The 13,853-nt window shown below is 51.1% G+C and overlaps 1 protein-coding gene across 5 annotated transcripts; it reads right to left on the bottom strand.

Moving 5' to 3' along the window:
• Positions 1 to 2,458: 2,458 nt before the first annotated feature.
• On the bottom strand, positions 2,459 to 10,512 carry RPS19 (ribosomal protein S19). 5 transcript variants are annotated; one of them, XR_012126543.1, is made up of 8 exons: positions 10,425 to 10,512; positions 9,891 to 9,961; positions 9,528 to 9,628; positions 3,966 to 4,149; positions 3,741 to 3,866; positions 3,384 to 3,438; positions 2,930 to 2,998; positions 2,459 to 2,523 (listed from the first exon to the last, which is right to left on the bottom strand). XR_012126543.1 is itself a non-coding variant. In XM_017654729.3 (7 exons), the coding sequence occupies exons 2-6, from the start codon at positions 9,959 to 9,961 to the stop codon at positions 2,951 to 2,953; spliced, it is 459 nt and encodes a 152-aa protein (XP_017510218.1). In that variant the 5' UTR covers positions 10,425 to 10,512; the 3' UTR covers positions 2,459 to 2,523; positions 2,930 to 2,950. The 5 variants fall into 5 exon arrangements, 3 of the variants coding, with proteins under 3 accessions (XP_017510218.1, XP_017510228.1, XP_073081679.1); XR_005060147.2 differs by lacking the exon at positions 2,930 to 2,998; XM_017654729.3 differs by lacking the exon at positions 3,741 to 3,866.
• Between the last annotated feature and the right edge of the window lie 3,341 nt (positions 10,513 to 13,853).

The raw sequence follows: 13,853 nt of genomic DNA, 5'->3' as shown, positions 1-13,853 counted from the left end.
CATTTTCAATCTGAGAGACGAGGATAAGAGTATCTCCCTGGTGTTATGACCTGGGATGATGGTCCCACCACCCAAATGTGTGCCCATGTTCCTCTGAGCATTTTAGGTCAAAGGGGAGAGAAATGAGGTCTGAGGGGTAGAGGTGGGGGGATGACATGAGGTTGTTGAAATGTTATGGGACCATCACACAGGCAAATGAGGAATGACATACAGGGAAAAATTCATCTCAGGAAGATTTTTGGTACCACAAATCTCAGAAACATGAAAAGCCTGTTTGCAGGAGAACAGATGCACGGACTGTGGTATATAGTTAGCCAACAGGGTCGCATGCAGCAGGAGACAGGCGGAGCTCCTGTTGATACAGCTGTCAGAAACGCAAAAATGTGAAAGAAAATGTAGCATATCTTGACTTAATTTCAAAAGGCAAGACCACACCTTGCGTTTCCACTCACATCTGTAATGAAGGCATAAACCCACACAGGGGAGTGATACCCAATTCCTGAAAGGGGTTCCCTCTCAGGGAAGCAAGGTGGGTCATAACTGGCAAGGGTACATATAAGGCTTTGTCTGAGTTTTCTGCCATTTTACTTAAGCCGGATGGTGGGTTCAGGCGTTTGTCAGTCATGCACGCTGTTAAGCATGCTTGAAGTATTTCCTAATTTAAAAAAATGCAACAACTATCACCCCCACAGAGGTGCACGGGCCTCAGGAATTGATGATTCATGGGCTTGAATCTCAATTCCACCAACGAACTGGTCATTTGAGCCTGTTTCTCCACCTGTAATCTGGCCACAGCTGCCTTATCACATGAGGCCCTAACATTACACCTTGCTTTGCACTGCTCCTAGGATAGCTTTCCTTTTCTGGCCCTGGCCCCCACCCCCTTTCCTCCAGAGACCCAGGTGCTCTGTGGGGCTCCTTGCTGGAGAGCAAGCCATTCACCCTTCTGGCATCAGTTCCTCCCCATGACCTCCACCTAGGAAGAGGCCTGGGTCCAGAGGCTCAGCCCTAGGAATTCACCTCCTTGGCATCCTTCAGCTGGTGAGCTGGCTTCCAGGCCCATGACTACTCCCCAGTGGCTGGAAGCATGGCCACCAGGTTGCCGTCTGGGCACCTCCACCTTGCACACACCCATCAGGTGCCATGAGTGTTTCTTGCATCATTTCATGTCAACTCAACCTAAGGTTGTGCCCCTAAGTGTAGCCTTTGGGCCTTGTTTCCCATTTCCCTCACTGGGGGACAGCGCCCCTTTGTGGCGGAACCCAGGCTGTCTGGGTTCACATGCTGGCTTCCTGTGGCATTCCGCAATTCTCCAAAACATGCTTTTGGTCCCTACCTCACAGGGTGGCTGAGCATATGACACTTTTAGGAAATGCCTTGCACTCGGCAGGTTCTAGGTGGTCATTCAGCACACAATCTTTCAGCACTGACAACTTCCCTACCTGTATAGGACTGATTCGATACTTTTCATTTGGAGTATCCGGGCCTTAAATTTGGGTAACTGGTGGTCTGCTGTTCTGAACCAAGGAGCCGTGTGCCTGCTACTTCCCTGAATCCCTCAGGAGTAAACAGCATTAGAGGCAGCAGTAGGCCCAGAGCATGCTTAGAGCAGCACAAAACTAGGGACCGAGTTGGAATCCGAGCCTTATCATTTGGAGTTCAAAGTCTAAGTACGCTTGGCCCTGGAAGATGGGACTGAGCTGTGGCTACCTTGGGGGCCTTGGCCATTCTAGCTGAGGTTCACCATTAGTGTCCCTCAACTAGTGGGTCTGGTCATACGGACTGTTAAGGGGCCCTTCCAGGCTTGCCCCTCCAGTGGTCTGCACGTGCCCTTTGGATCTCCCACCCCAACCAGGGATCCAATTGCAAGGCAGAGCTCCCATCCACTGGTACTGAGTCAACTGCTGTGCAGGAGGTCCACACAAACGGAGGGTTGAGTGGCAGCTGGCTCCCCAATTCCTCTTAAGCACTCCACCCAACTTTGGGGCAGTACAAGGAGCTCCATCTGGAAGCAGGGCCCAAGGCCATGGAGACCCCTCAAAATGAAGGCTCAGTCAGGCGCCCCCTGCCCATGTGTGAAAGGAGGTGCGGACCAGGCACTCCCAGGAGAGCTGTCCCAGGCCAGCATCTGAGCCCTGGCCCCTCCTCCCTGTTCAGCTGGGCCACCGCCTGAACAGCAGCTCCTTTCAGTTTCTCATTTTCTGAGAACTGCAAAGGCAGGATGTGGGAGAGGTACTGGGGCCTCTGAAGCCCAGCCCCACCCAACCACTGCCCACTGGGACATCTGGCCTCCTTGGGGCAGGACTGCTTCAACTGGGAAGTCTGGGTCTCAGGCTTTGGCAGCTGCAGGGTACACACCACCCAGGGATCCCTGGCCCCTTTCACAAGGGGAGGGAAATGTAGGGTTCCTTCCTCATGCCTGCAAATGGACGAGAGCCAATTAAGTGAGACCCAAGACTACGAATGAGGCAATTTATTAACCCAGCATCATTTGTTCTAATGCTTCTTGTTGGCAGCTGCCACCTGTGGGAAAAGATGGAAGAGTGAATAACCAGCTGTGGGGCCTGTAGTCAGGCATTTCCCTGCAGCCACCCACCACTCGCAGGTGCTGGGCATCCAGATTTGTGGTGTCACTTTTTATCTCCTCTCAGCCCGAGGTATCTCCTCATATTACAGAAGCACCCTCTGGGACTCAAGGAAAGGGGGTGTTGGGAGTGGCGCATGCCTCCAACCCTGCCCACTGCTCTGTGTCCACCACACAAATGTCTGCACCAGGCCCTGCTCTGCCCTGGGAGAGCTCACCATCTCCCTCCAGGCCACCCCCGACTCCCAGAGGGCTGACACCTTCCATTCTTTTCTGATACCTAAGTGACTAAACATTCCCAAGGCTCCTAGGAGGCCTGAACCCACCAACAGGTACCCTCCAGACCTGGGTGGCTCCTGCTGCAGCTCACTGAATCCTCACACCACCCTCCAAAGCAGGCAAGAGTAGATCCCTCTACGGACAGGGAGACGGGCCTCAGGAGAAGGGCTCTGCCCAGGATGTCCAGCGAGCCAGTCACTGGGAAGGAACCTGAGTTCTGAGCCCACCCACCTCCCCATCTGATGCTCAGAGTGAATAGGATGGAGGAACACCACAGCAGTTTGTAAGAAGGCTGACCTGGGAATGGGGGTCGTGCATGCAAAGCATGCCCTGTGTGAGAAGGGGTACTGGCTGCACCCCAGCTCCAGCATCAAGTCAGGCAGAAATGTTCTTTCTCCTGACTCTCTAGGAGGCCCTCCTCTGCCCCCCTGCATCCCAGGCTGTGCCCTCCAGGTGAGGAAATTCTCACCACCCAGGCAGTGTTTGAGGGACAGAGCCCTGGCTCACCCCAAAGCCTCACCTGTCCGGCGATTCTGTCCAGATCTCTCTGTCCCTGAGGTGTCAGTTTGCGGCCCCTGCAGGAGGGAAGGGTCATGCATCCTGTGGTGAGTGTGAGCTCTCTGCCTCGGCCCCACCAAGCTCCTCCTGGACGTGAGCCAGGGTTCCCAGGAAGGTATCTGGCTGCAGGACCACATGACGCCAGCCGGCTCCTACTGAGGCCCCAGTTGGCTGCATTCTAACAAGCTGGGGGCAGGGGTGGGAGCCCCCTGGGAGCTGACGGGGTGTCGTTTGTGCAAGCATTAGATCAAAAGCCCCGAAAAATCAATTGGGAAAAGTTAACGAGCAGGCTAATGAAAGCAGACAGTCGCTAAATTACCTTCCTGGAGCTCAGGGTAGTCAGCCAGAGAGGTTGGGGTGAGGCCCCTCACTGTTCGCTTTCTGCAGAATCCCTTGCCTGCCTGAGGGGCAGGTGCAGACTACGCAGGACAGACGTGGTACCTCTCTGCACGGGGGCAGTAGATGCTCCTACACAACTGCATCATAGACGATCTGCCCAAGACTCCTCCATCATCCCCTCTCCCAGCTTCCCTTCCCTGCTTACCCATCTTGGTCCTTCTCCACCATTTTCAGCCCCTCCAGGGCTTGGAGGACCCGGCGGGCCACACTCTTAGAGCCTCTGCTGAAGTGGCTGGGCATGACGCCATTTCTCTGACGTCCCCCATAGATCTTTGTCATAGAGCCGACCCCAGCGCCGCCCCGGAGGTACAGGTGCCGTGCTGTGGAGGCTGGGAAGGGTGTGAGGGAGACTTGAGGACCCTTCTCAGGCAGAGAAGACTCCTCTCCACAGCTGGGGTGGGCTGTAGGCAGGGCCTCACTCAGGTCACACATATACAAACCACAGTGGTAGCTAATTCTTACCATTCTGAGAATATATGCCAAGACCCAGCACCTGACCCCTCCTACTGTTCTGTGGTCGAGCTGCCTTGCACTCGGGTCAGGCCTAGGGGCCTGGCAGGAAGCTCACTGCCCCTGCCACGCTGCTATGAGGCTTAGGCCTGAGGTCCTGAGGATAAAGCCCACAAATATTTAAGTCATGACTGTCCATCTCCATGTGCCTGAGGGGCAGGAGTACAGGGACTTTCTGCCAATGGAGAGCAGCAACCCTTTGAGCCCCTCAGCCCCGGAGAACTCGAGGTAATAGTGAGGGGCAGAGCTAACACCCCAGGCAATAGCTGTTCCTAACCTGCAATGTGCACTGCTCCCTTTCTTGTCCTTAGCGTGGCATGGGCAAGTCCCTGATACATACGCACCCCACCAGCCTCCTTGGATATGCTCACACTTCTGTTCAATGGAGACACTTGTCTGCCAGGCCCTGTGAAACCTGCCTCTCACATTCTCTCCTAGAGACCTTAGGAGCTGGCCTGGTGGTGTGACTGGCAAATCATCCTTCCTCATCTGAGAACCAGGAGTGACAATCTCTTAGATGAGGACTGCTGTGAGGACTCCATGGTCTGTGTGAGTGCCATTCTTCTTTACAGAAAAGGGGCTCCGGAGGGTACTTGCTGGTCTCATGTCACCCAGCTCTGGGGGACAGCCCCTCCAGACTCTTCTGGTTTTCTACCTCAGGAGGCCACAAAGGTTTGAAAGAATTGGGGCCCAAGGTGCAGAAGTACCAGACTTCAGCCATCGCATAACCCTGCCTGGCTGGGAGCGCAAAAGCAGAGGCTCCAGGCTACGGGAAACCCCAGAGCCCAGCACATTAGGTTCTACTGCTCCTTCGATCTGATGATCAGCCAGGGAATTAAGGATTCACCCCTTCAGTAACTACTCACTGCTAAGAGCCAGGTGCCAGGTGGAACTGCCCAGGGGAGGTGAGCGCCTCCTCCCCCAAGTGGTCCCTTCCACAGTAGCTCTTCCACACCTTTCGTTACCAGTCTCCTCCTGCCCTGTCTCCAGATAAGCCACGGGCTCCTGGGGGCCAACACCGCAGCCCAAACCCTCACCTCTCAGGACCACTGTGCAGCCTTCCCCTGGTCTCACTGCCGCTGGCCTCTGCTCACCTTAAACCACTCTCCTTGGTTCTTCCTGTCCCATCCTACCCTTCAACCCAACCCCACACCCTGGCTCTGCCCTTCCTCCAGGTATCAAGCTGCCCACCTTGTACCAGGATGGAGATGCACCTGCTATAAGCTACCCCCACAATCTTTCTATCAGTGGACAGACATCATCGGAAACCTCCACCTTTTCAGACCAGTTCAAATGCCCAACAGCCACCACTGTCCCTTCTGCACCCTGGCCCTTGGGGGGGGATCTGCCTTCCTACTTGGGCTGTACCAAGGGCCCCCATGGCTGGGGAAAGCAGGACAACCCCAGAGAGGGGTTAGATGAACACTCTTAAGCGCAGACACCCAGGAGAGGCCTTGCACGAGGAATGGGGTGCCCAGCCTCGGTCAGTGCTCAGCCTACTCCTGGCCTGGCTCGGTATGGAAAGGGGTGGTCGGGGCCTGAGCTGTCCGCGAGATGGGGTACGAATCCCAGTACTGCTCATCAGCTGTGACAGTCTACCCACCTCCAGCGATCTGTGTGCTGGTACTAAAGGGGACAGCTTACTTAAATTCTGAGCAGTGACTGGCACGGTATAAGCTCCAGTGGTGCCCGACTATTAGTTTCTTCAAGGGGAGTGGGTTTACATTTTTCTCTCAATACCTTATGAAGCTGTCTAGTGTGGTGCCACACATTACAAGTTCCTCCCCCACCACCCCAGTTGGCAGTAATTATTTTCCTGGCCATCAGAAGGGACAGGAGGAGTATTAACTACACGATTTGGAAGCTTTAACAGTTGAAATACTGAGTTGTACAAAATACTGACCTCTTTTTTACCCCCCTCTCCTCAGCCCTGAGGACCCAGGCCCAGCCTCACCCTTTGCACTGGCGCCGTAACCACGCAAATCCAGGCCATCCTGACTGGTGTTGGAGGCCTCAATGAGCCAGGTGCCACCACAAACAGCGTCTCCATCAGTCCCTCTGAAAGCTGCCTGCTCCTCTCCTGCATCCTTGGGGTGACCACACACTCCTCCCGGGACACCCTGGTGAGGAGTCACTCCTCACCTTGACTTATAAAACAAAGGAGGGGCTGTGTCGCCCTACCCCCACTGAGAAAACCTCTCCAATTCTTTGGGCCAGGAGGCAGATGAGGAGGGTCCCGCTGCACTTGCATACAGAGCACGCCAAGCAAGTATCTGCACAGCTAACTTCTCAACAGCTGGTTTCAAGTTCACATTGGTGGCCCCGTCTTGACCTACTTACTGAGTCATAAGGTGGAGGAAGGAAGCCTCTGAGACAAATTTTGCCCTCAGCCCTTCTCTGACAAACTTCCAAGGAAAAAAAATCACTTCCCTGACTTTTGTGACCCCTCATCTTGCTCCTGCAAAGGCTCCCAGGCCTCACTGCTTCCACTCACATGGCAAAATTGGGCACCCAGCCCTGCACAGGGTCAGACGGATCAGTCTCCCTCCATCCTACCATAAAATGCATTCAGATGTTCCATTTGGGCAGTTGCTCACTGCCAGTCACCTAACAAGACACACTGGAATTTCACTTTCTCCTCAAACAGGGCCTTGAGAACTGAACCCAGGCCACTGTACCACCCCCTTCATAAAGCCTGTGTCCCTGCCCCGCCCCTCAGAGCAGGTCTCCTGACACAGGTTCTTTCTAGATCTACTCCATCCCTCACCCTACCCCCTCTATGCCACCCTCAGGAGGCTCTGGCCTCGGCGTTGGCCCCAAGGCCCTGGGATCAGGATCTGTCCACTCCTTGCCGGCTCCAGAGTGCCTCCAGAACACCTCCACTGCCCAAGCTCAGCCCCCCAGGACAGACCACTATCCCATGGCACTTTAGCCCTAAAGCCGTTGGGGGGGCTGAGGGGGAAGAGGCTAAATCCCCATGATCCAGAGAAGTAAAAAGCAAACAGAGCACAGACCTTGGCTCCAGAGTCGGCCTGCCATCCCCTCGCAGGGACACCTCACCTATCCATGCCTCAGCCCCCCTCTGTAAATGAGTATTTCCTATGACTCCAACTTGTTCAGAGTATGAGCTGACCATGAAACCAGGAGGGCACACTCTAGAACAGAGACCAGCAAGCCTTCCTTGTAAAGGACCAGACAGTTAAGTATTACGCTATGTAGACCATGCGGTCTGTCCCTGCATCCTTGCCTCTGCTGTGGATGTATAAACAGGTGGGGCTGTGTCCCAACAATAACGTACACAAGAGCTTGGTCTAGAACCACGACCCACCACCACCAGAGCAGCTGGCAAAGCAAGGCCAGAAAGGAAGCTTTGGAAACAGAGTAAGGGTGGCCAGCAGGGCACGCAGAGGATGCACACCTGTGTTGGGAGGTTGGGGAAGGGGCATGGTGAGCAGAATGGGGCCAACTGTAAAGGTGACCAACAGGCTCACCTAATCTAGTACCTTGGGTTTTGATCCCCCAATAATTTCTCCCAACCTAGAAAAATAAGGTTTAAATTTAACAGGAAAAGAGAGCTGAAGTCCCCACCCCGAAAGATGACAAGAGTTGGGTGGACTGTGGCATCACTAGCTGGCATATCCCAAGGATGTTACTTTGTACTTATCTCTAAAATCAGCCCCATTTTAGAGATAAGGAAACGAAAGGTCAGAACCTTTTGACGTCAATCACAAAACAGAAACCACCAGTCCTACTGGGGAGGTTTTTGATTATGTGCAGATTAAACCAAATACCTATCTTCACCTGATTAAATGGCAGTTATTATATCCTTTTTCCTTATTTCAGATCCAAAGCTGCCTTGACCTACTGTTTTTGGGGCACTGCCAAGAAACATTCAGAACCAGGTAGCCTTGCTTTTCAAGATGAGTGGATGGGGGTGGTGGTCTCATCTAGGTCCCATCACTGTTGGGTGTGCTCAGGGAAGCCAGCTTCCCTGCACCAGCCCATTCGTTTTTTTAAAGCGCAGCAGTGGGTGCGCGGATTGATCTGCCACCCACCCTACCTCCCTCAGAGAATTGACCTTTCAGTGTTCAGGGGTCAGAGGCCGCAGCAGGGTAATGTTGCCCTTGTGCCCAGTCTAGGGCTTGAAATTGAGTGGACCCCATGGACATTCAATATGAGTGCACCACCAAGCTACCAAATACTTCATGTTCTGAAGTGCTGGGCTACTTGTACCAAGGCCAACTCTTTTCAAAGTCATTCTGGAGTTTTGTCCATTTCCAAACTGCTTCCCACCTACTTCCTATGTAGAGACAAGCTTTGGCCAGGATGGAGCTCCCACTTCACAAAGGATGAAGGAAGGCAGTAGAGGCTGAACCTTGACAATCTAGCACCGACCTCATCCAGAAGTTAGGCCTTCATGCGGTGACAGCTTGCATAAACGTGCAATGTCAACGATAGGGGAGAACTAGCACTGAGCAGTGTTAATCCGCACATAACTCAATCCTTCCAAGTTATCCCTGGAAGACTAGTAAGAGGGAAGGCTGGTAAAAAGTCACACGGTGACGATAAGGGTTTTTCTTTTGGGTATTTGGGAATCTGTCGAGATTCAGAGTAAGGAGTGACCTGGTCAGATCCCCAACCACTTAGAACTTGCTAGAAACAGAGAAAATGATCTGCGCAATAAAAACAAGACAGCCGACTTTTCTCAAATGATTACTCTCTAACAAGAATGTCCTCAGACATTTTAACTGTATTAAGCTCATTCGATTCTATCATCCCCCATTTCTACAATCAGCCCCATTTTAGAGATAAGGAAACAAGAGGCACAGACAGATCAAGGCCACACAGCTAAGCGGTAGGGAAGGATGTGAACTCAGGGAATCTAGATTCCATGGACATAGAATGGCAAATGCCTCTTCCTAAAACAAACCACCACTAAGCAAAATAGGAACACTCATTTGTCCATGGGTTTCTCTTCAGGCACAGAGAAGCCATGGGTCCTCACATAAACCTCTTAACAAAGAAGATTCACAGTATGAGAGTTTTGAGTATCACACAAAGCATGCAATGACAGTCAGAGGTTTCTCCTTTCTTGCAATCTTGGGGATCAAGAGCTCACAGACCGAACACCAGAGGTATGGCTACACCAGGGGTCACCCAACTCCCCGCTTCCCAGCCAAACGCTCCAGTTCCTCACCAGCTCGTGTGTAGAACCAGTTCTCATCGTAGGGAGCCAGCTCTTTATGCTTGGCCAGCTTGACAGTGTCCACCCATTCAGGGACTTTCAGCTTCCCGGACCTGGGACCAAGATAGAAAAGCACAATTCAAGAGTATGCACAAACTCATTCCCCAAATCCCTTTCCCCTCAACACGACTGCAGGTTGACAGGAGCCGGGTATGTCCCACAACACAAATACGCTGAATCTCAAACAAACCCAGGCCTCATGCATAAAGAGTGAACTCCACAGAGACTCCAGTCAGATCTCCCCGACGAGATGAGAGAAACGTTGCTGGTCCTGAGGGATCAGGTAAAGACGACAGCTCCCGTCCACACACTCACTTTTTGAGGAAGGCTGCCAGGGCTCGGACGAACTCCTGCTGGTTCACGTCTTTTACAGTAACTCCAGGCATCTGCAAGCCAAGGATCAAGCGTGTGAACACAGGACTGCTGAAGACGATTGACAGAGGCGGGGGCCCTGCCCCAACACGACCTCAACCGCCGCACGCCCGTTTCTTCCGAAGGCCCCACTTCAACTCCAGGACCCAAAGGCCCCGGCGCCTGTGGGTCCTGGAGTTCACCAGCACCCGCGGTCTCTATGGGTCGCACAAACACAGCTCGTTCGCGTTTGTGGAGACGCTGTAGTGCCCTAGCCCCTGATTGAGGGTCCCCAGCATTCCCGGTGCCCACCAGGCCCAGGCTCGGTTCCCAGACCGCGCCGACCGGGCATGCCCGGGCCTGCCGTTCGCACGTGGCCGCGGCCCTAGGGGGCGGAGCGGCCCGTGCAGCAGACCCAAAGCCCCGAGGCATGCGCCCGGGGCTGCGGAGTGGGGCCCGACGCCCCGAGCCCAGCCGGACCGGGAGCGCTTGCCTCACCGTGTGGCCTCCGCGCTGCCAGCCAGGGGAAAGGGAGCAACAGGGTTTCCCGGGCGCACAAGTCGGGCTCAGAGTCTCGCGAGAGTTTCAAGCACTCGCGAGAATGAGATTAGAAAAGGGAGCACCGCCCTTCGCAGGGCGGAAGTGGCTTCGCCTCAGCTAAGGTGGGGGAGTGTAGTGACGGTGCGGCTGAGAGGCAAACGGGGAAACGAGGGGACGGCGTTGGAGGCCTGTTTCCAACCCGGCCTTCCTCCTCCTGGACTGTAATGGAGAGAGGAGGAAAGAGCGCCCGTCTTGAGCTGGGAGCATCTAGTTTCGTTCCTCCGTGGCTGGAAAAAACACTGGCGGAGACTATGATTGTGTTAATTTATTAGGTCTTTGGGTGGATAGGAAGAGACCGGGCTCCTGCCAGATCCCCCAGCGGAACGACCCCTTTTCCGTGTAGAAGTGGCTTTTCTGGCCGGAAGTGGGATATTAAGGGCGGAACTGTGGCGGGAAACCCGGGGGACGTGCGAGGAAGAAATGTGGGCACCACCTTCCCTCTTTTGCATACCTATACTCGCGAGAGTAGAAGGAAACGGAAGCTCCACCCTTCTTAGGGCGGAAATTGCTTCACCATGGCCGAGGCACCCAGTGGGAATGAGGCTCTAGAGACGGGCGGAAAATAAGGGCGGGGACAAGGGTGGAGGAAAGAAATTGGGAGAAGTTAGTTCAGCTCTGCCTCCTAGTGCCTGAATCTGTTCGCTCAGCCCTTAGTCTCATCTTGCCCACTTAGATTTACTTACCTCACTTACTGACTAGTGTAGCTTTAGGCTGTCCATTTACCCTCTCAAGGCTTCAGTTTCCCCATACAAAAAGAAAAGAAAAAAAGAATTTAAATGGAGACACTGGTAGCCCTTTTATTTGCACCTAAATTTTAAGTGGCTACTCCTGTACATGGTGCATCACATATTTATTCCATCAACAAATGGTTTTTTGTGTGCCTACCCTGTGCCAGGCACAGGTACACATTATGTAGTGTTACATCCATGATCCAATTTAATCCTTATAAGGTCCAACAACCAGGACCATGAGAGACACATCAATGGCCCGTTAAAATTGTTAACTTGTTGCAAAACGGAAACATTTAAATGGGTGTATCTTTTATATTGGAAACTTTTGGGAGTTTAAGACTTCAGAGCAAATAATATTGTTTTCCATAATCAGATACAGTGTATACAAAATACCTTAATTAGTAGTAAGCCAATATGTTATATCAATACCTGTTTAAAAATCTAAAACCGTCAGTTGGTTCCTGCTGATTTAACAAAATACCATGGACAAGATGGCATGTAAAGAACAGAAATTTATTTCTGACAGTTCTAGAGGCTGCGGCGTCCAAAATCAAGAAGCCAGCAGATTTAGTGTCTGGTGAGAGTCTGTTTCCTGGTTCATAGACAGCCATGTTTTTGCAGCCACCTCAAGGTGAAAAGGGGGAAGGGAGTTCTCTAGGGCATCTTTCATAAGGGCACTAGGGCTATACCCTCATGACCTAATTACCTTCCAAGGTACCACCTTTGGGGATTAGGTTTCAACCTTTGATTTGGGAGAGACACAGACATTCACTCTGTAATACTAACCAGGCTTCTAGCACGATAATCCATGTATTTACTTAGGGGCTTTACATTCACATAGAATGTTGTCAAAACCTATTTTACACTATTTTTGACACCTGAAAATAGTTTTAGTATCTCCAACTGCCCCCTCCCCTTCAACATATGTGTTTGAATATGTACTTGTCTGCATGTGTAATATAAATGTTCATATACTTGGGTAATTAATATTCACTTTTTATACATTCCTGATATTAATGTTGAATCATTTTAGTTTAATTCACTTGAGTCAATTCACTAAATATTTCTTTAAAAAAAAGGAAAGGAGAACTCATCAGAGGAACTGTGCACTGCCTCATTGGAACAAAAGAAGAGACAGGGTTAATACCGAATTGGGAAGGGTGAAGATTAGGTAAAACTTACATTAAGCAGTTTTGATGGACTCAAGGCACAGCAGGCCCTATGTAATGGAGTTAACATCATGCCTGGGCTGAAAAGCAAACACAGGGTCCAGTATCTTTGCAAATGACAGGGATAAGATAATGTACAATGCTGTCTCCAGAAATCCTTTCTTTGAAGCTCTGCACCTGGGTTTGAGGTCATGACTGCTTCTCTGTGTTGAAGTGACTTAGACCCTCCAGGTGAGAGTAATATTTCTCATTCTCCCTATTGCTATGATTTCAAAGCACAAACTTTCCAATAGTCTGTTGTTTTAGATAATATGGTTTCTCAACACTGCGTCTTTGGTGTTAATTTTTATAGGTGTTAGTTTTTATAGGTTTGGAATCTTAACAACTCTTTGAGGTGGTTACAGACCAGACAACTGAGGCTCAGAAAGTCAAGTCCAGGTTGTGGGATTTGAATTCACAACTGACTGATCCTCAACCTCTTTCAGTGACTCTATCAACAGAGACTTTTAAAATGGTTAGAGGCTGTGGTACATCCAAACAATGGAATACTACTCAGTGGTAAAAAGAAAGGTGCTATCAGGCCATAAAAAGACATGGAGGAAACTTAGGTGCATTATTATTAAGCGAAAGAAGCCAATCTGAAAAGGCTATGTACTGTATGATTCCAACCATATAACATTCTGGAAAGAAGCAAACAATGGAAATAGTAAAAAGATCAGTAGTTGCCAGGGTTTGGGCAGGGGAGGCATGAATAGTAGAGCACAGAGAAATCTTAGGGCAGTGAAACTATTCTGTGTTGATACTATAATAGAGGACATGTCATTATACATTTGTTCAAGCCCATACAATATACAACACTATGAGTGAATCCTAATATAATCTATGGACTATGGGTGAAAATGATGTGTAAGTTTATTGACTGTAATAAATGTACACCTCTGGTGTGGGATGTTGATAGTGGGGAAAGCTGTGCTTCAAGTGGGGGCAGGAGTATTATGGGAGGATTATTTTCCACTCAGTTTTACAGTGAACCTCAACCTGCTCTAAAAAAAACAACTCTTAAAAAAAAAGTGGTTTAAGGGTGGGAAGTAGTCTGTGTTGTGAAGAAGGGACAGGGGGCGTGAGAATGCAACATTGTAAGAAAAAGAAATTCCTAAGGCATCAGAAAAATGTTTTATCAGTCATTTATCCTGAGACCCCAGAGAGTAATTGACCTCAGGCCCTGTCTCCTGAAAGTACTTGGGGTAAGAGACATAGATGGACAGAGATATAGACACAGCTCAGGGTTATCAGGCTTGTTAAGTAGGGGCCAAGGGTTCCTAGGGAACCCTGCCTGAGGGGCTTATTATAGACATTATTGTAAGACATGAAAGGGATGAATCTTGCCTTCAGGAAGAGCTCAGGCTCTCATATGGGTCTATGCAGGG

Source organism: Manis javanica, chromosome 17 (assembly GCF_040802235.1).
Source record: "Manis javanica isolate MJ-LG chromosome 17, MJ_LKY, whole genome shotgun sequence".
Taxonomy (NCBI): domain Eukaryota; kingdom Metazoa; phylum Chordata; class Mammalia; order Pholidota; family Manidae; genus Manis; species Manis javanica.
The sequence above is the reverse complement of the archived record's forward strand: the minus strand, read 5'-3'. Positions and strand labels throughout refer to the sequence as shown.